At 30.9% G+C, this 19,225-nt stretch overlaps 1 protein-coding gene across 3 annotated transcripts; it reads right to left on the bottom strand.

Moving 5' to 3' along the window:
* Positions 1 to 4,893: 4,893 nt before the first annotated feature.
* LOC145132732 (uncharacterized) lies at positions 4,894 to 8,504 on the bottom strand. 3 transcript variants are annotated; one of them, XM_079067626.1, is made up of 14 exons: positions 8,448 to 8,504; positions 8,192 to 8,333; positions 7,605 to 7,923; positions 7,253 to 7,511; positions 6,925 to 7,166; positions 6,603 to 6,819; positions 6,392 to 6,471; positions 6,214 to 6,298; positions 5,995 to 6,126; positions 5,786 to 5,899; positions 5,660 to 5,707; positions 5,469 to 5,553; positions 5,287 to 5,343; positions 4,894 to 5,202 (listed from the first exon to the last, which is right to left on the bottom strand). In XM_079067626.1, the coding sequence occupies exons 3-14, from the start codon at positions 7,823 to 7,825 to the stop codon at positions 5,198 to 5,200; spliced, it is 1,545 nt and encodes a 514-aa protein (XP_078923752.1). In that variant the 5' UTR covers positions 7,826 to 7,923; positions 8,192 to 8,333; positions 8,448 to 8,504; the 3' UTR covers positions 4,894 to 5,197. The 3 variants fall into 3 exon arrangements, with proteins under 3 accessions (XP_078923752.1, XP_078923750.1, XP_078923751.1); XM_079067624.1 differs by having other exon boundaries at positions 4,894 to 5,185; XM_079067625.1 differs by having other exon boundaries at positions 4,894 to 5,185; positions 7,605 to 7,914.
* Positions 8,505 to 19,225: the final 10,721 nt, after the last annotated feature.

The raw sequence follows: 19,225 nt of genomic DNA, 5'->3' as shown, positions 1-19,225 counted from the left end.
TTGATTTCTTCCAATCGTCGTGTGAGGTTCGCTTCCTCGTCCTCATCTTCATTCTTTTCTGACATCTTTCTCAGCATACAATCTCTGGCGAAGTGATTTTTGCCTCCACATTAGTGACAATTAATCCCTAAGTCACCTCCAAGTTTTACTTCCTTCTTTGGTTCTTCAGTTTGAGAAACATTATTCGGTTCCTCCTTTGCTTTCTCGGCACTGTAGCTACCTTGCCAGTTTCGGTTCTTATTTGTTGGGAACCTTCTTTTGATGAACTTCTTGGGATTTGACACCATCAGAGCATACTCTTCATTTGTTAGATCATATTCAGAGAGATTCAAATCTTCTTCTTCTTCAGCAACACTCTTTCATTTGGAAATTAGGGCCAAGGAACCCATGCTAGAAACCACATTCATTTCTTTAGTCAAGGCACTCTCATGTGACTTTAATATTCCCACCAGTTTCACTAGAGAATAATTCTTGAATTGTTCATGAGCCTTCACAGTAGACACCACAACCATCCATTCGGGTCTAAGGCCATTCATGAATGTCACCTTCTGTTCAATGACTTTCCTTTCAATCCCATGCTTTATCATCCTACCAAGGAGATGATTGAAGCGATCGAAGGTTTGAATAAGCTTCTCTTCTGGCTTCTGCTTGAAGTCACCAAATTCTGAGTGCAGCAATGTTTGGATTGAATGCTCAAGATCTTCATCCGTAGAATACAATTCCTTCAATCTGTTCCATATTTCTTTTGCCGTTGTGCAAGAGCTTACTAACCGAAACGTGTCCGATTGCAAAGCAAACCTGATCATTCTCAAAGCTTTGATGTTGCACTGAAACTTTTCCTTCTCATCTTGGGGAATATCTTTCACATCACTGATGAGTTGATTGTACTCTTTTTGAGTTTTAACAACTCTTGAAGATTTTGAGTGAGCGAATGGACCTACAGTAATCGCCTCCCAGATCAAGTATCCATTGTCTTCTGAGCAATTACGTAATCTTCAAAGTGATGAGTCCAGACCTCATAATCCTGAGTGTACAATATAGGAATCCTTGTGGTCGATCCTATGCTGTTGGAGATATTGATTGGGTTAGACTGAGAATCATCCATAGACATGACGATGTTTGTTCAAAAACCTGCTTAAGATCAGACTTGTAAATAACGTTAGGGTAAGATCGAATATTTAAAGAACTACGTCAATAGTAAATGACGGCTCTAACAATATCAATTAAAGCGGAAAACCCTAAGATCTTCTTCAACAGAAGAGATGTGTATGAATTACACAGTCTCCTGCTCTGATACCAATTGATGAGTTGAAAAACTCTTAGATCGATTAGATCTTCAACAGGTTAAACAATAAATGCAAACAAACACAATCAACACGATAAAGAATCAAGTAATGCTTAATGATTCAAATGTAGTCACGCCTTAGCAGAGCTCGATTAAGAACTTCCACTGTAGAGGCGAGCTAGGGTTTACAGTACTATATCAGAATAATAATTAAAAGCGATAATCATGAAGGATGCATGCATGCACCTTAAATACTAAACCCTAATAAAACAAACACGGTTGGACAGGCCCAAACCGGATAACAAAACTGGGCTAAGGACCGAGCCCAAAGACGCAACACTATTATACCCAACAATATACATACCACCTTAACAATCTATATCATATTAAAATACTTACAATAAAAAATATCAAACTTAAATGATTTTATGATATATTTTGATTCATAATAATTAAATTATAAAAATAAAAAATAACAAAGACATTGTTAGGTATGTTGTCCTTTATTAAATATAATATTTAATTCAATGCATAATCATAAAATATTTGATTATCAACCTAATCAATATAACCTCATATTTCTACTAACTTTTATTGAAAAAGGCTATGTTATAAATTTAAATGGTTAGCATTTTAAAAAGTATTTTTTAGTAATTTATTTTTATCTTTCTCATATGTTATATAAACTATTCTCATATGATTTTTTTATTTTTTAAACTATTTTTTATTTTTTAAAAATAACATTAAATGATATTAATATTTTAATAAGTAAAAAAGATTAAATAATATGTTATGGTAATGTATTTTAATCTTTGGTATTTATATCATTTTAAAAAGGAGAAAATGACATAAAAGCTTATAAATTTGTCAGAAATGTATGGATTTACTATATTGCGTACTTAAGGTTCATTATAGCCAGAGGTTTGCAGCTTTTTTTTTAATTTTACTCTTTTACTTTTTTATGTATTTTTGGTTCATTTAAGTCCTTAAGTTTGGCAAAAATATTCGATTTTATCATTTTTTTTGGTTTATTAAAGCCCTTAATTTTGAAAGAAATATTTGATTTTATACTATTTATGGTTTATTAAAGCCCTTAATTTTACTCTTTTGTGTAACTTTGGCTCATTAAAACCCTTAAGTTTACCATATTGTTACCCCTAAAAGTATATTCATAGTTTCTTTTATTTTTTGTAACTTATATAGATTGTCAAACACACCCTTCTACTTATTAGATTTTAACATATAGAGTCAAGATCAAATAAAAAAGAAAATTTTAGTAGGAAGGTAAAAAGTTTTTTTCTACATATTATTTTAGCAAACAAACAAAATGAATCATTAGATGATTCATTTGTAAGATGATTCACAAAAAAAAATTCTCAAAAAAACATCTTCATGATTCATTTTTAAGTAAATTAAGAAAAAAATTACTTTTATGACAATTTTAGTGAATAACAACAAAAATCATTGTATAAATGAATCATCAAGATGTTTTTTTGAGAATTTTTTTTTGTGAATCATGTTATTTTTTATTCATCTAATGATTCATTTATTTTGTTCGTAAAAAAAATATATAAAAAAAAAATTCTTACCTTCCTACCAAAAAAAATTCTTACCGGATCTATATATATATATATATATATATATATATATATATATATATATATATATATATATTTCTATCTTTTTTAATTACAATGATATTGTAATTATGTTATCATAAAGTTATACCAAAAATAAACTGTTTGTATATAATGAATTTGAATTAATATTAATTTAATCAAAAAATTACTAAATAAATAAAATTATATTTATAACATAATTTTAAATAAATATTATACATGCATTTTATAGAAATATTAAACATGCATTTAAATAAACTAATACATATTTAATTTTCCCAAAATATCAGCTAACGTATATTTAGGCTGGAGTGAGTTATATATATATATATATATATATATATATATATATATATATATATATATATATATATATATATATATATATATATATATATATATATATATATATATATATATATATATCGAGCAAGAAATTGTTGGAATTTACTGTCTTCATCAATCGTCATTTCGACCACTATCGGTCACTTATTTTGCAATTTTAATTGGTGCGTGAAGACCACATTCATCATCGATTATCATATTTAATGCATGTAGTCGTTATGTCATGTAGTATTGTATGTTTTATTAGACATGTTAGCGTATTTGTAAGATATATTTCCATTATAAGTTTTTATAAAGTATGTTACCGTGTTTCAAATTCTTAGTATGTATTTAATTTTTTATATGAATTCGACAAATATATATATATATTAAACTTTACATTTATGACTAACTAATATTACAAATATTAAATATTAAATTTAAATTATAACTAGTAGATAAAAATAAACAAAAAATATATAAAATAAAAATAAAAAACTAAAGCCGACAACTAAAACTTCAATACCATTTTTGGAAAAATGAATAGTTTTCCTCGTTATTTGAAGGTATACTATCCGTATACCCAAAAATGAGATAGAGTTAGAAGAGAATGGAAGAAATTAGGTAAAAATGAGATTTGGGGTAGGTTGGACATGCTCTAACCTTTTCAAAAAAAAAAAAAAAAACTTTATCTTTTAATGGTAAAAACTTTTCGAAAGATTTTGAAAAAATTACCATTAAAGATGATTTTACAAGTTACGATAAATGTTAAAACTCTTGTGTTTTATCCCAAATTTCACAATGTTGTTATATTAAAAAAAAAGGTTTTTTTAATTAATACAATAACAAATTTTTTGCATAAATATCTCAAAATCACTATTAATTTCGCAACTAGACCAATGTGAAAGGATTTATGTGCCACAACATCGCAAATGATATATTGTGGTTTGGAGTAGCCCTCGAGTATGAACTTACTGGATTGTTATGGGTATCAACACCGAAACAGATAACTATGGGGATGATGGTTTTGAGCATGAAAAGCGGTGATGGAAGAGAAGATATGCCTCCCCCAACACCTGTCCATAACAACACATATAACCGTATATTTGGCCTACATTTGTCACAGATGGGGTTTTTGAGAACCAAAAAATTCAGTTGGGAAGGGTTTTGGTGAAAAAATAAACATACAACTTAGCCATTCAAAAATAAAAAAAAACAATAACTTATCAGGTAAATCAATATAATGCATTTCCTATAAGTTGCACTATATTTTAAGATGAAGATTTGCACAAAAACTCGCATACCACACCCCTTCATAACATATACATATATTATCCGTGTTGAAACCTATTATATAGTTTTTACAGTATGGATACAAGCATATAAGTACTCAAATGTAGTTTGCTTGCATACTTTTTGTCAAGACACTATGATCATATGGTTTTTACATCTCTTTTGTTTTTGTCCTCTGAACTCTGAAGCCAATTGATTCCTAATATATAATTTCACTTAAAACACAATGCAAATAATTTCTTGAAATAGTTGAAATCTACTACCTGATATGCTTATTGTTTTCTTTCTTGACATGTTTAGTCATGTTCTTCGACAAATGTAAAATTAAAATTTATTTTTGTATAATTACAATAATCATTATAAAACATCAACTAAAATCGGACTTCCACTTTTATATTCAATTCAAGGTACAACACAACACTGGGCTCTTTATACACAGGGTTCCCGTAGGCAACAGAAATGATTAAAACAAATGAAAATCAACTAGTAAAAGTAAACTATATCTACATTGAATTTTGATAGTAAAATCAAAAGAATATAAAAAAAAAAAAAAAAACACATAAAATTATGTAATTCTTCAACCAAATTTTGTGATCATAACAATTTTTACCCCTTGGTATGATTGAGACGTGTCCTTATGATGATTCTTGACTTGGTTCTTCCTCTGTAAAAAGAATCAACCTTTTTTAATAAAATTAAAATCAAACTGTTCGTAATAAAAGATCCAAGATTTAACATAATTCAGGTTAGCAATAATGATGGTACCAAATAATGACTTGATTGTTGGTCTCTTTGGTTTATTTTTCTTCTTTTTCAATTCAGCTGCAGCCATGAACAAGTACAAGATCAGTCACCATCTGTTACAAATGACCTATTTGCCCATTGTCATATTGATTATAAGTGTGTGTGTGTGTGTGTGAGAGAGAGAGAGAGAGAGAAAGAGATACCCATTCCAGGGACTTGATAGTCATTTACAATCTCAAAATTCTTGTATGTGTACCCAACAAAGTTAATATCCTTGGATGAAAGCATCTGGAGATACATAAATGAAAGCATAATGATATTAAAAAAAAAAAAACAATTAAATGAAAGTAGGTTGCTATTTCTTGCATTTAAGTGGTAAGAACAGAAAATTTACCCTTCTCCATGGTCCAGATCTTGATGAACTCTTAATTTGGTGTTCAGACTGAAATATTAAAAAAAAAAAAGTTAAATATAAAGTGGGATACAGAAAAAGAATAAATATAAATGAAGTTATAAATACCTCTTCAAACTTTTCGAAATTTTGAGTATCCAATTCATCTTTAACTTCAGGAATAAATGCAGCATCCATATGATATATTCTGTCCCAATCAATACCTTTAAACCACGGATGAACCTAAAACATTAAAAATAAAAGAAATCGAGTCATATTACTTAATTTTTTTTCTTAAATAATTCGTGTAACTTAGAATATGACACACCATACAAAACCTTTATTTCATGTGCCCCTTTTGAACCCAGCCTGTGATTGACATTACATAGCAGTCTGCTGATAAGATCTTTTGCTTCAAAAGAAAGCTGCGCTTCTTGAGGGAACTTCAAATGTGATTTCCAATGTACAATCTACAAATATATAAACAATAAAAATGAAAAACAAAATATTTATAGATATATAAGTTAAATCTTTGATTAAAACAACAAATCAATCACCTTCCTACAAGTTGACATTGGATCATCTGAGTAGAAAGGTGGGTACCCCACCAGCATTTCATACATAATAGCACCAAGAGACCACCTGAAAAAGAATAACAATATTTTATATTTTATATGAAAATGTAATTTAAAAAAAAAAAACACTCATAGTGATAGACTACTACTAAGTACTAACCAATCACATTCCAATGAATACCCCTTCTTCAGTAGAACCTCAGGAGCAATATAATCAGGAGTCCCAACAGTCGAATAAGCCTGCAATTCCCCAACAATTTATAATTTTATATTTATTAATAATATAAGTGGTATGGTATTAAAATATATATATATATATATATATATATATATATATATATATATGTGGCAAAACATGTAAAAATGCTTACAAGAGTCCTCCTATTTTTCTGCCAATGCTGCAGTTGTTCTTGTTGTGTGCGTTTAGGAGCAGCAGAATGGCCCTCACCTGTTGAATTGGAGACATGATCCCCTGTGGCAAAATCCGTCTCTTCCAGTGTACTACAATCTAACGGTTTACACAATCCAAAATCTGATAATCTCAAATGTCCATATCTATCAAGAAGCAGATTATCCGGCTTGATGTCTCTGTGTTGTTACAATCCCATATATAACAAAAAAAGGCAATAAAAATATTATTATTTGATAACAAAACAAAACAAGAATGAAGTTTATAAAACATATAACATATACCTATGTACATAATTATGCTTATGGATGGATTCGATTGCTAATACTGTTTCTGCAACATAAAATCTTGCTTCATCTTCGGTTAAGGTATCTTTTCTCATGAGCAATGTCATCATGTCACCACCAGGTAGATATTCCATTATCAGATACAGATACTCATTGTCTTGAAAAGAACAATATAGTTTCACTATGCAATTGCTGTCCACCTCAGCAAGGAGATTCCTTTCGGCTTTTACATGTTCAACCTGAAAATGGATTTAATGAATTTAAAGAAAGTGGAAAAGTATTAATGAAAAGAGGTATTATCTTTTATGTATGGAAAATTACATACTTGACCTCTTCGTAGCATTTCTGATTTCTTAAGCTTTTTCATGGCATATACAGTGGCTGTTGTCTTCTCCCTGCAGATTCTGACCTCACCAAATGCACCCTTTCCAATCATTGTGAGCAGCTCAAAATCATCAACTCCCATTTTGTGTCTTTGTAAACGCATGTATTCAGTTTCTTTCTTTTCTAGAAATCTAAGCAAGTTGTTTTGATCTTCTTCAGAAACATCTCCATCAGCCAATTTCTGCTCCAGTAAGATTCGCCTGTTCAATGAAAAATCAAGAGGAAGGGTTGCTTCTTTTTAGGAAGATTCTTCATTCATATGGTTTCATTAACAGTATTAAGCATGTACCTACCTTTCTCTCCTCTCCTGCAAATTCCTCATTTGTTCCTTGTAATGGTTTTCAATATACTGCTTAGCTGCAGCAACTTTCTGTTTTGTTATATTTGAGGCTTCTTCATCCATGGTTGGGTTGTTTGAATCTTCACCATCACTTATTGAATCCCTCCTTCTGGTATTTGATCTCAACCTTTCTCTAGGTTGAAATTTATGTAGCCAACTTCTTGCTGAATCCATCGAGTTCCCTCAGTCAGCCCAAGGGATTCATTGCCCTAGAAACCCGCCCAAATAGATATTTCAATTCCCACCCACCGGCTAACAGATTTCTGCAATCACTTTTACAGAGAATAAACTTAATCAATACGTGAAAAGAACACAGCAACAAAGAACTTACGTATACGCAAGATAACTCAAGATCAAAACATAACGCAATCCATGAATCTTTTGTTCCAAATGAAGGTCCATAATTGTTCCTTACACGAATTCGACAAAATATTTCGAGATCCAAGAACTTTTCAACAACGCACATATCAAGAATGTAGAATTACGAAATGAAAACCGAATTCTTCACAATATTAACGTTAATATTGAGATAAAACTCACCAATCAGAGCACTTCGCGGAAGAATATGACTCTCTGAAAAACTTCAACTTGCATTGAAGAAAGAAAATCAATCGTAAGAAGCAAAAGAAAAAAAAGACGAGGTTGAGGAAATTGAAAAAAAGGCGCTGAGATTGCGAAATTCCTGTTCCAGAGAGACAAAAACGCAAAATTATATCGATCGAACCAGAAAATCTTCAAATATACGATTACATATATATTAAATTGAAATCAGTGGATGTAATATGCGTAAACATACAGTGCTAATACGCCATTTTCGTCGTTGGTTTCTCTCTCTTTGAATTCATCTCCAATGATTCTCTCTGAAATCTGCACGACTGCACCTCTATATATACCTTCCTTTTTTTTTAATATTATTTTTAGCCCCCCGCTCTGCCAAATGCCACTTCACATTTTTTAATCATATATTTATTAAAATCAGATAAATATGTGGATTTCACCTAATTCATTCGTGGAATTTGTTATTTTAATTTTTATATTTTATTTGTAATCGGTTAAATTGGCATGGTGAAGAAGTTATTTTTTGTTGTATCCAGTTTTGAGCTCTAATACAAAATAAATGTTACACCGTATGAAAGAATCCCCAATAAGGATTTTTTTTTAAATAAATAAATATTATATCATCCCTAATAAAATTCCTATAGCATCCCTAATATGGGAATTGTATCATTTTTGTCCTATTTTTCTTGCAACCATATACATCACATCATATTTGTTATACATTTTCAATATTTTGCTACAGGCCGCAGCACTCATCTTTCATTATTCATATTTTTTTTGCCACCTAAGCCGCCATTTTATTTTTTCCTCAATCTTCAAGACCTAAAAAATTATCACACTTAATTTCCCAATATTTTTTTAAATATATTTTGTACCAATACTTTTTTTGTAGAGAATTTAAAAAACATAAATTTTAATATATATTTTTTAATTCTTTAGTATATATATATATATATATATATATATATATATATATATATATATATATATATATATAAACTGAAAAAAGGGAAAAAAAATAAGGAAAATTTAACATTTACTAGCCAACAGGTTTCAAATTTGAATTTTTAAAAGCGGTGGACAATAAGAAGGTTGATGGTATTTACATTATTTGAAAATAGGTTTAAAATTTGAAATTTTGAAAAAAAAACGGTTAGTTTTTTGAAAAAAAAAAATCTTTTGGAAAATGGTTAAAAAAACATATTACCCTCTTTCCTCTACACAGACTTGCCGAGTTTGAGTGCTAAACTCGACATGCCCAAATGATGGGATGGTGTGAGTCGAGGTGAGTCACCACATGTCGAGGTGGTGCCAAACTCACTCCTATTATTAGACATAAGTGATATTTAGGAGAATGTTAGATAATTTGTTGTTTTAAAAAAATAGTCTAAGAGTTCTTTGAATTTTTTTCCAATGAAAAAGTTTTTGAAAATTTAAAAAGGTATATTGGAAAAATCAAATAAAAAAGATCCGCCCTCCTAAAGCATCCACAATAAAAGTTTTTTCAAAAAAATTTCAAAATAGAAAGTTCTTTAAAACTGAAAATGCTATTGTGGAAGCTTTTTTCAAACTCATTTTTTTTTCAAATATCTTATTAATTACTAGGTTATTCACATAAATTTTTTTACTAATTGTGTAAATCTCATATTTCTTCAACCAATTATAATAAAACAACTAAAAAAATAACCCTCATAAAGTAATTTGAAAAAACTCTATTATTGTGACAATGAATTTTTTATATAAGGTTATTTCATGAAAAACTCATTGTATCTTATATAATAAGAGAGCATTTTCAAATTGCTTTTTAAAGGTTGTTTTTGTGTTACATATGTGGTTTAAAGGAAAGAAAAGCATACATGAGCATACATATATAATTTGCATGAGGATAATGTATATCAAATTTTGACAAAACTCGTGTAAAATAAAGTAATAGTTTACTCCAAAATCAAATAAAATATTTATATACACAAAATTCATCAAGAATATACTTAACATCAATAACTATATCTGTTTTACCCACTGTCATCTAGAAGGCTCGATCACTAGCCTTTTGATTAATATTTATTTTTAAAGTTCAAGGCTTGTTTAATCCTTGAGAAGGTCATCCCTCTAGGTCCATAATTTTCTTCTCAATACAACAATAAATTTCAAAGACATTATTTATCCCTATGTGGATCATGCTAATGAGTTTGGTGCTCCCATCATAAGTAAGAGGTTGGCATCCAAGTAATATCTTAAAGGAACATCATCGCTTCTCAAATTCATCACAACCTCCCATCTTCGAAGGGTTCACCCCTCCCTCAATAGGGTAACCTTATGTATTATTTTCCACTACCCTCTTTAACATTAGAATCATGACAACTTTTTTTAAGGAGTTAGAGAGATTTTTTCTATATTAAGCTAACAGCACCATAGTTTCCTTATTTTGTTATGTTGGAATATGTTGCATGATTACATCATTTCTTCAATGGTAAGAAACAACATAGATTGAGACCGGACTTTAGAACTCTTTCCAAAAATCATTATTAATAGTTTGAGGTATCATATTAGCCTCAATTTCTTCATGGTTTTCCTAGCTGTTATGTATTCTCGTCATCTTAATATTGTACACATTAAGTGCACTTTAGTATAGTGTTACACATGCTAAATAATACACAATGATAAATATCAATAAAAATGATAATAACAAACTAGGGATGAGAATTTGGCCCGAAAACCCGAACCGAACCGAATTAGGCCTGAATAAGCAATTCGATTCGGGTTTCGGGTATCTATATTATGATTATTCGGTTCTCGGGTTATTCGGTTCGGGTTACCCAAATAAGAGCTTATTCAGTTCTAAATATCCGACCGAATAAGCATTCATCTTCCCCTTTCTCAGATCGACAAAAATCAAAATCACGATTTATACTTTTGTCCTCGTCGTTCATAACAGAAAAAACCCCTATGCTCGTTCTCGTCGTTTCAAAATCGATCAATCTTCTCATCTATTTCCAAACTCGAAATCACTTTTGTCGATCCTTTCCTCTTGTTTCCAACTTTCAAAAATTAATCTTTGCTATTGTCTCTAAGGATTCATGAATTCCTACTTTGTCTTGTTTCAAACTTTCAAAAATCACCCCTTGCTAATATGTTAATCTACTATATAAACGTTATTCTTTCAATGTGTTATTGTGTTATGTTAGTCTTTGAATGTTTTGTGTTGATGTATAAAAGCACATTGTTATTCTATTATTTGGGTTATTCGGGTTATAGAATCCCAACACGGTTTATTCGGTTTTTTCGATTATATTAGGTCCTTAATCATCTTGTACATATTATTTAGGTTATTCGAGTAATAACCGATCGAACCGATTAATACGTAAACCGAACCGAACCGAACCCGTATTGGTTAATCGGTTCGGTTTCGGTTCATGCAATTCAAGGTTGTAGAACTCGTTACTCGGTACCTGTTCGGCCGACTACCGAGTAGCGAGTACTCGGGGAGTACTCGGATTCGGTAATTCATGTAGAAATATTTTCAGGGAAATTAAAAATGTCAAAATCATAAGTTAAAATCATAAGTTGATTGAAATATATAACAAAATTAGATATATGTGATTACACAAAAACTAAAAAACACATAATGGTCTCACTTCGTGAGTATTACTGAAAATTTAAGATATATATGTAGTAATAATCACATGTGTATGTTAAATAATAAATCATTAAGTATATTATACATATTAATCACCGAGTTGATCGAGTTTTACAACACTGCCCAGTTCAGTAAGGAGTTGATCGGGGAGTACTCGGGATTCTGTAACTCGCCTCGGTAAGGGGCCGAGTAGCGAGTACTCGGAGGAGTAATCGACCAACTCGGCGAGTTTTACAACACTGATGCAATTACCCTTATTTGGTTTTCGGGTTATTCAGGTTCGGGTCGGTTCGGTCTGATTCCGACCCGAATAACATCCCTATAACAAACAATAAGATAAGTAACACATAATAGCATATAAGGTTCTCAAACTAAGGCATGTTGGTAGTCTTTTTTTAGAACGACTAATTCACACACCTACTACTGTATTCCTAAAAATCTATACCTTTCTTTCTAAACGGCACTTAAACCATCAACATTTCGCTAAGGAATACATTTTCGTCGACTCCTCATATCATCAGGCCACATTCCTTTGGTATGTAGGTACTCTATTATTGCAATAATTATCTTAAGCATCTATGTTTGAGTCTAGATACGTCAATCAATATCTAATTTACTTAAACTTATGCTTTGATAGCACATGTAACACACATTGCATGACCCGTTTTGAAAGAACAATATATTTTTTTGAAATAAAGTATTAAAACTTATTCTAATTATGAAAAATCTTAAATGTTTTAAACATTTAAAAGTTACAATAAATGTTTATAAAGGTGTTAGTGAGAGATGTGTCGGATTTATGTGCAATAAGCAAATATGTTAACTATATTAGTAATTGTATACAAATAATAAATAATAAATAATTTTTATGTGGTAAATAGTTTTTAGTCGATCAAAATAAATAATAAATAAATAGTTTTTTTATTTATTAGGCAATATAAATAAATTGTCTATATTATTATTATTATTTATAAGAATTAAATAACAAACTTGACTAATTAACTAATATGAGCTTGGATAATTAACTAGATTAAAAGGCTTAAGGGAATTAAAAAGCTCACCCAAGGAATATAGTTTTGAAGATTAGGGTTAATAATCATATTCTTAACTGGTGGCCCTCTCTTCTCTTTCTCCTTGTCAACAGTACAAATAGCCCCACCCCCACCCTTTAATCTATGATTTGGATGAAGACACGTAAAAGGATGATTCTAATTTCGAATTGATTCAAGAAACTATCATTCTTGGTTGCTCATGTATATACATGTGGAGGTGTTCATGTTGGATTAGTATCTAAGTCCATAACTATTTTGGTATGTACTTGACCTGATTATGAGCATGGTCCTTTTGGGTTGCCTTCACCATAGCAATATGTAGGATGAATTAAGGAGAGAAAGGTTTAATTATGATTTATTAATATATTATGAGAATAATATATTAAAGGAGAAATCATATTGTTTAATTAATATTAGTCAAGAATTAATAAAGAACTAATTTTGTGACTAAAAGAGATTAATTAAACTTAAGGGACTTATTGTGTAATTATAAGATAATTACATAATTGGGCTATGGATCACCTTGGAATAATAGGTTGGACGAATTCTATGGGGAAGCCCATTAGAAATCGTCCAAGGCATGTTCCAGAAGGGGTCCATGGGCTGCTTAGGGCTTAAGCAGTCAGATTAGGGTTTCCTAGCTGTAAACCCTAATAGCCAGCATATATAAGGAACCCTTATGGCCCCAAAAACGTGGTGAACACTTCCTTTAGGGTTTCCAGCCGTTTTTTGTGCCTCCCCTCTCCTCCCTCTTCATCCAAGTTGCTTAGTGGTGTTTGTGACTCCATTAGAGGTGCAACACTTGAGGCACTAAGCTTTCTGAAGCCAAGCATTGATTGTTATTGCTATATAACAATCAAAGGTAAGATCTAAACCCTAATTTCAGTTATAGTTTATTAGATCTAGGGTTTATGGCTTTGGATTATCAATTGCATGTTCATTAGACAAACTAGATCCAAAGCTATTAGGGTTTGCATGTACACCATAGGATTGATGTAGTGCTTAAAACCCATCAGTGGTATCAGAGCCTAAGGCTGTTTGTTTGATGTATTTGATGCTATAGTTGATTATTCATGCTTAAAATCGAAAATTTTTGGTTTCTGGGGGCTGGACTCGCCGAGTCCATGGCTGAACTCGCCGAGTCCACTGTGAACTCGACGAGACCAGTGCTGACTCGACGAGTCTGAGACGCAGAATGCTGTTTTTGCGGGATTTTGACCTGTTTTGGCTGTGGATAATTACCTAAAACGTTTTTTGTCAATAAAATCCGAATTTTATCTATATTGGGTGATTATCCTTGCCAAAATAGAAGATAATTGTCAAAATTTAGATAATCTTTTGTTTTATTAGATAAAGATTGATTATTTGTAATTTAGATTTGAATTATCTTGTGGAAAAGTTTCAATTTTCCCCTTTAGGTTTTATAGTTTAATTTTGAACTTAAAAGTTTTGTTTTTGAAATTTAAATAGTTAAACCCTAGTGTTTTGAAAAGTTTCAAAATTTGTCCTCAAGTTTTGGAATTAAAATTTTTTGATTAAAAGTTTTTTTTGAAAGATTTAAATTCTAAACCCTAATGTTTTGAAAAGTTCAAAACTTGCCCTCAAGTTTTGGAATTTAAAATTTTGATTAATAGTTTAATTATGTAATATTTAAATTCTAAAACCCTAGTATTTTTGAAAAAGTTCAAATTACACCCTTATGGTTTTATTAATTAATTAAGGTGTATAATTAAAAGAGATTTAATAAACCCATAAAGTTTTGGTTTACATTTAATTAAATTAAAAGTATAATTTATTAAATTAGACCACCTAGTATTTTAAAAGTGTAAAATACACCCTATACTATATATAACATTAAAAGTCTAATATTATATATATGTATGAGTAAACAGTCAGTCTTACCGTTAGTAGGCCTCATTCACGAAGTTGGTCTATAAGGGGTGTTTAAGGAAATTGCCTATAAAATGGCGATTGAATGGGTATCCACTCTTACCCACCACACTCATGACTGGTGGAGGGTCGTTAGCCGAACGGGTAGGATAGGACGAAACCTTCCATTATAAGTATAATGAAGTACAAAGTAACTAAATGCTTTTACAAATTCCCAAATCATAGTTACTTTAGGCAAAATGTGAATTTGTATGCTAATCCATGGAATTACACTTCACACCCTTGCCAAACGTTAGTGGAGCGTGCGTGGTTAACCAGCACACTAATTTGGGGTTGACATTGGTAGTGAAGGGTGGCTCGATGTTTATCATAGATCAATGGAGTGTGTGTGGTTAACCGGCATATTGATTAGGTGATAGTATCATTGAGTGCATCACGTAGATTTGTATGGTTATTCACACCTTGTTTGTGATCCTCGACATCCCAATCGCAAATTTGAAGGGCATAATCGAGATTAAACATGCCATTGAAAAGTTCAATGAATCTCAAAAGACCTAGGAGTTTCAATTCATTTAAAACTTAAACTTCATTTTTGTTTTTCATGGTGGGAATTGGTAAATCGTAATTTACCTACCTTCAAATATTCTGCAACTAGATTACGACATCCCTCTTCTAGGTTGTAGAATATTGTGTTGGATCCTAGCCTTGATGTTCCATTTGGGTGTTACATCAAGGATTCTTATCAACTAACTTGAATTTTCTCCCGTTTTGTAGATGTCTAAATCTTACAATGGTCTTCCCAAGTCCCTTGGAACAAGCTTTCCAAATGAAGATGACGTTCCACGATACGATCAAGGAAATGAGAGTCATACTTCACTTCCTCCACCTCCTCCAATTATTCTCCCTAACCCACAAGTTCAAAGGCTTGAAAAGTTCAAGCTCACTCAAGCCCTATTGGCAAGTAAACACGAAGATGGGAAACCTGTGTGTGCACACGTCTTGGAGATAAAGTCACACATTGGCAGGTTAAGGATGTTGGGTGTCGAGATTTCAGGTGAGTTGGCTGTTGACTGGGTTCTTCAGTCACTTCCTGAATCATATAGTGAGTTCGTAAGAGAGTACTATATGATGGAACACGACGTGACCCTCATTGATCTCACATATTTGCTTATAGCTGCTGAATCAGTAATGATTTGGCGTGCTGGTCAAGCAAATTTGTCTGGTGAATCAAACTCCCAAACTTCAATGGACACTGGCAACATTGGAAGTCCAGAAAGGACTAAGCATGAGATTATACCATGTGCTGTGCCAAAGGAGTCCATTTGCTTTTATTGTCTAGAAAAGGGGCATTGGAGACGAAGCTGCCCAAACTACCTGAGAGATCTAAGAGATGGGAGAGTCAAGGAATATGGCTCTACTTCAGGTAAAATCCATTATCTAACTCTGTAAGTTCCTATTCTTTGATTCTTGATACATGATGTGATAATATTACATTTTGATGTTTTTGCAGGATCGAAGAAAAGAGAGGAAGCTTAAGGAAGAAGCGTGCTGAATCTGATCATGAAGAAATGGATTTCGATCGCATGGATTCGAAGATCAGATTTTTTGAGCTGCTACTCTAGAGTTAGGATAGAATGATAATAAATATGAAATAACATAGTTTTCAGTTGAATTGCATTGTAAGGACAAATTTTTCCGCAATAAAATAAATTTTGATTTTGTCTTATTTATTTATGCTTGCAATGGTGTGTATGAAAAATTGATGTTTAATTGTTTCTATTATTAGCAATAATGGATTTGATTCTTAATTATGTTATTTGTGGAAATGTCGAGAATTTGCCAAATAAGGGAAGATTCTCAGAGTTTTTAACCATAATAGCATTATTGGAAAAAATATTTCCCATATTAGTGTTCTTTCAAAAATATTTACCAAAATGGTATTATTTTAATTTTAATACTAATATTATTGTTTTTAAAAAAAGAAAAACACGTTTTTCAGTTTTCCCTGGAACGAGAACGAACAGAAACAAAAAAAAATCCGTAAACGCTAGGGCTCACTTCATCGTTCTGTCGTCGCATCGCCCATCATCTCCGGCCGCCTGCACCTCCTCCATACGTCGCCGGCTGCTGCGCCTCCTCCATCGTCGCCGACGACCTGCAAGGTATGTGAAGTTATCGATTTTGATTCCGATTCTTAAGTTTTCTGTTTGCTTCTAAATTCCGATTGTTAAGTTTCTGTTTGCTTTTTGCTTCTCTATTCTTATTTATCTCAATTTTGCTTCTAATTAGGACGAATTGTTGATCAATTTCTGTTTTGATCATTTTTATCAATATTAATGTGAATTGTCAATAACAGTACGCTGCAAACGAAGCCTCAATCCCAAGTTCAAGAAAATTACTACACAATTGCTTTTGTAAATGGAATTGATTATTATTTTGATCAATTTCTGTTTCGATTTTGCCTCCTCCATCTTCACAACTTGTTTTTTTTAATCTTTGATGAAATTGATTGCATTATGTTTTTTTTTGTTATCACAAGTTCATATGATCAAATTTTGATCAATTTCTGTTTTGATGATTTGCTTTTGTAAATGAAATTGATTATTGTTTTGATCAATTTCTGTTTCGATTTTGCCTCCTCGAAATTCACAGCTTGTTTTTTTTTAATCTTTGATGGAATTGATTGCATTATATTTCTTTTTTTTTTGTTATCACAAATTCATATGATCATTTTTTTGATCAATTTTTGCTTGTTTTTGTTTGTTTGTAGATGAATTCTATTATATATATGATTGACAATGAGAAATTTTCTATAATTTCTCAAGCTTTTGTTGTGACTAATTTGATGAATATAGACAATGATGTTGAGTTAAATGAAATATTGGAAGATGAAATTGGAGATGAAGATGATGATGAAGCATCTTTTGACAATAATTTTGAATTATCTTCAACTTTTACTAATATGGAGGGAACAAATTTGACTATTGATGAAAATTGGATTATGACACAATCAACGAGTAAGAATGATTTTACGTGAGAGTTGGGAAAAGATTCTTTCAAGGATAAATAGGAACTTGTTAGAGCAATCAAGATCCATAGCAATAGGACACATAGACAATTTGAGGTCATTGAGTGACGCCCAACCGGGACATAAATGGCATGGATAAAGAGGAACTTGTTAGAGCAATAAAAAATGGCATGGAGTTTTTTTTGTGGTGTTTTATTTGTAAGAAACAATGTTGATGTGTCTTTTTTTTTCATTTAAAAAACATTGTATGTGAATGTTGGAATTTTTACGCCTTAAAATTTGATTATAGTAGTGGTTTTTGATGATTTTTTAATGTTGAGGCTAAAATTTGATGGTAAAAAGGTTGTATAAGAAAAACGGATATTAAAAAAAAAACAGAAAAAAAACATTTATTTTAAAAAACAGTAAAAAATGGTAAAAAAACTAAAATGAAAGCTGTCATTTATATATATATATATATATATATATATATATATATATATATATATATATATATATATATATATATATATATATATATATATATATATATGTAAAAAACAATAAAAAGATGGAATAAAAGAGAAAAAAAAGAGAAAAAAAATATTTAAAATAAAAAAAAAACTGAAAAGGAAACTAAAAAGTAAAGAAAAATGACAAAAACACTAAAATGGTAAATACTTTTAAAAGAACACTAAAATGGTAAATATTTTTTTCAACAACCCCATTATGGTCAAAAACTCAAGATTCTCATCGCCCAAATTTCAATTGGACAGAAACTTGGAATCATACAACTAGGTTGCGTGATGAATGAGAAACTTCATATTTGGAAATTAGACTATTTTTGACAAAGTGTCAAGAGAAGGACTAGGAGATCAAGTACACTAGGTTGTGCGTTGATCAAGTCCATCACATTAGTGATAAAGATATTCGTCATGATTTACTAAAAGTTTAGTAAATATGGTTATACTTATAAGATTAAGTATAATTCTGAGTTGATCGAAAGAGTTTCAATCAATAGCAGAACGACTAAGAAGAATTAAGTAGGCAGAAAGATAAAAGTTTCTCTATTCTAAGAAGAAGGGAGAGTACCTTTTATTGTGTTTTATGATAGGTCTTAATGATTAAGAACTATTTCTCAATTGGTCCTCTAAGTGAATCTTAGTGCATTTGCATGTCTAAGAAGAGGAATCGAGAATTATGGAAATAGTTAAATCAATAAGTCAATCATACTTTGTTCCAATATCAAGTCTTAAGAGTCAGACTCCAAGATTGTGACTTGAGTGACACGTCTTTAGTAGGTTTATAACACTCAACAAATGTGGAATAGGAAAAAGTCTTCTTATTCCTGCACATTTGAGATTGGTAAGTTGTGATGTCTTGGATAAGACAAAGACCAACTAGAACCAATTATGTGAAGTGATAGTCTT

Source organism: Lactuca virosa, chromosome 8 (genome assembly GCF_052849685.1).
Source record: "Lactuca virosa cultivar CGN04683 chromosome 8, Lactuca_virosa_CGN04683_v6, whole genome shotgun sequence".
Lineage (NCBI taxonomy): Eukaryota > Viridiplantae > Streptophyta > Magnoliopsida > Asterales > Asteraceae > Lactuca > Lactuca virosa.
The sequence above is the reverse complement of the archived record's forward strand: the minus strand, read 5'-3'. Positions and strand labels throughout refer to the sequence as shown.

Excerpts from the sequence above, each read along its gene's own strand:
- LOC145132732 (XM_079067624.1), bottom strand. The coding sequence starts at position 7,825 with ATGGATTCAGCAAGAAGTTGGCTACATAAATTTCAACCTAGAGAAAGG. Across the intron at positions 7,512-7,604 it reads TTGCAGGAGAGGAGAGAAAG|GCGAATCTTACTGGAGCAGA; the intron begins GTAGGTACATGC and ends TTCATTGAACAG. Across the intron at positions 6,820-6,924 it reads AAGCATAATTATGTACATAG|AGACATCAAGCCGGATAATC; the intron begins GTATATGTTATA and ends GTAACAACACAG.